The 1,217-nt window shown below is 42.7% G+C and overlaps 1 protein-coding gene across 1 annotated transcript in view; it reads right to left on the reverse strand.

Moving 5' to 3' along the window:
- Window positions 1–1,217, reverse strand: part of SVEP1 (sushi, von Willebrand factor type A, EGF and pentraxin domain containing 1) — a 189,706-nt gene that overhangs the window by 184,536 nt on the left and 3,953 nt on the right. Inside the window, exon 2 of the mRNA XM_008587896.1 lies at window positions 301–475. Coding sequence (XP_008586118.1) covers window positions 301–475 — 175 coding nt within the window. The remainder of the gene's footprint in view (window positions 1–300; window positions 476–1,217) is intronic.

Here is a 1,217-nt window from a genome sequence, read left to right on the forward strand (position 1 = left end):
CAAATGCTTGGTAAGTGTTAGATTTTTCCATACTCCAGATAATAAAGGAATCTCTGAGGAGAGGAAGAGAGAAAGAGTTAGAGGAAAGCAAGAGATGTCAGATGTTGCTGTGAGGCCCTGAACCCTCCACCAATCTCTCCACAGTCCGAACTCAGTCTCACAAGAGACGAGTGACAAACATCCCTTTAGGTATAGGGGTCCATGGGTCATCACTGCATTTTGACATTTGGGGTGACACAGGACAATAGAGTATAGCAACATGGGTGTTAAAGGAGAGAGGACATGACGAATATTCCATACTGCCAGACAGGCATAGCGGAGACAGTCAATGCAATAGGAAGACTCCTGAAGGAGTCTTGCAACAGTAAGGACGTGGCAGTGGGTGACACCATGGACCGTGCAAGCCAATACCAGATAAAGATGTATCTCTCGGGCAACATTGATATGAAGAGATCCTGGGAACCTTAGGAGATAGCTGCATCAAGGGTGACAAAACTAACCAACAGACATATGATGACCAGCAATGACCAGTTATGACCACTGATGAGATAACTGTACATCTGAAAAGATGGAAGTGTAGGCACATCAGTGAACGTCCCCTCCTTTGCTGCAGCTTGGCATAAACTTACATTCAACTACAGGGAGGAAGGGAAGAGGAAAAATTCCTGAATGTGACTCAATATTCAAAAGTGAAGTGCTTGACTTCTGATTTTGAGTTTGTTGTACCTAGATGGAGCTTTCTGTCTTCAGGTCTCAAAATGTAAATTCCATTTAGAATTAGGAAAATAGAGAATTATTTTTTTTAAAAAAATCTTAATCAGCAGATAGTGAAATATTTTATATCTTTTACATGCACAGTTTCTCTTCCTAATGGAACCTTGTGCATCTTGGAAAGCAAGCAGAGAAAATCTTCTGGAGCCCTGCCACCCCCACCTTCAGAGATGAAGACCAGGGATGGGAGAGAAGGAAGTCGCTTTATCTAACCCCTTTGCAACACAGTTCAAAGACATTCAGAGGTGACAGGCCCAGCATTTCAAGGGCAAGGACAGCTTCAAACAGAAGCCGATCGTCTTCCCAAACGTAACTTCCTTGAAGGCAGGTATTTTTTAAATTCCTCAAAACCCAGAGTCTAGACCAGTGCTTGGCAAACAACACATACTCAATAAATATTTGTCCATAAAGAGTGGCCTATATGGCAGCAATTCTTTCAGTTGCTC

The sequence above is a fragment of the Galeopterus variegatus genome, unplaced genomic scaffold (genome assembly GCF_000696425.1).
Source record: "Galeopterus variegatus unplaced genomic scaffold, G_variegatus-3.0.2 Scaffold4581, whole genome shotgun sequence".
Taxonomy (NCBI): domain Eukaryota; kingdom Metazoa; phylum Chordata; class Mammalia; order Dermoptera; family Cynocephalidae; genus Galeopterus; species Galeopterus variegatus.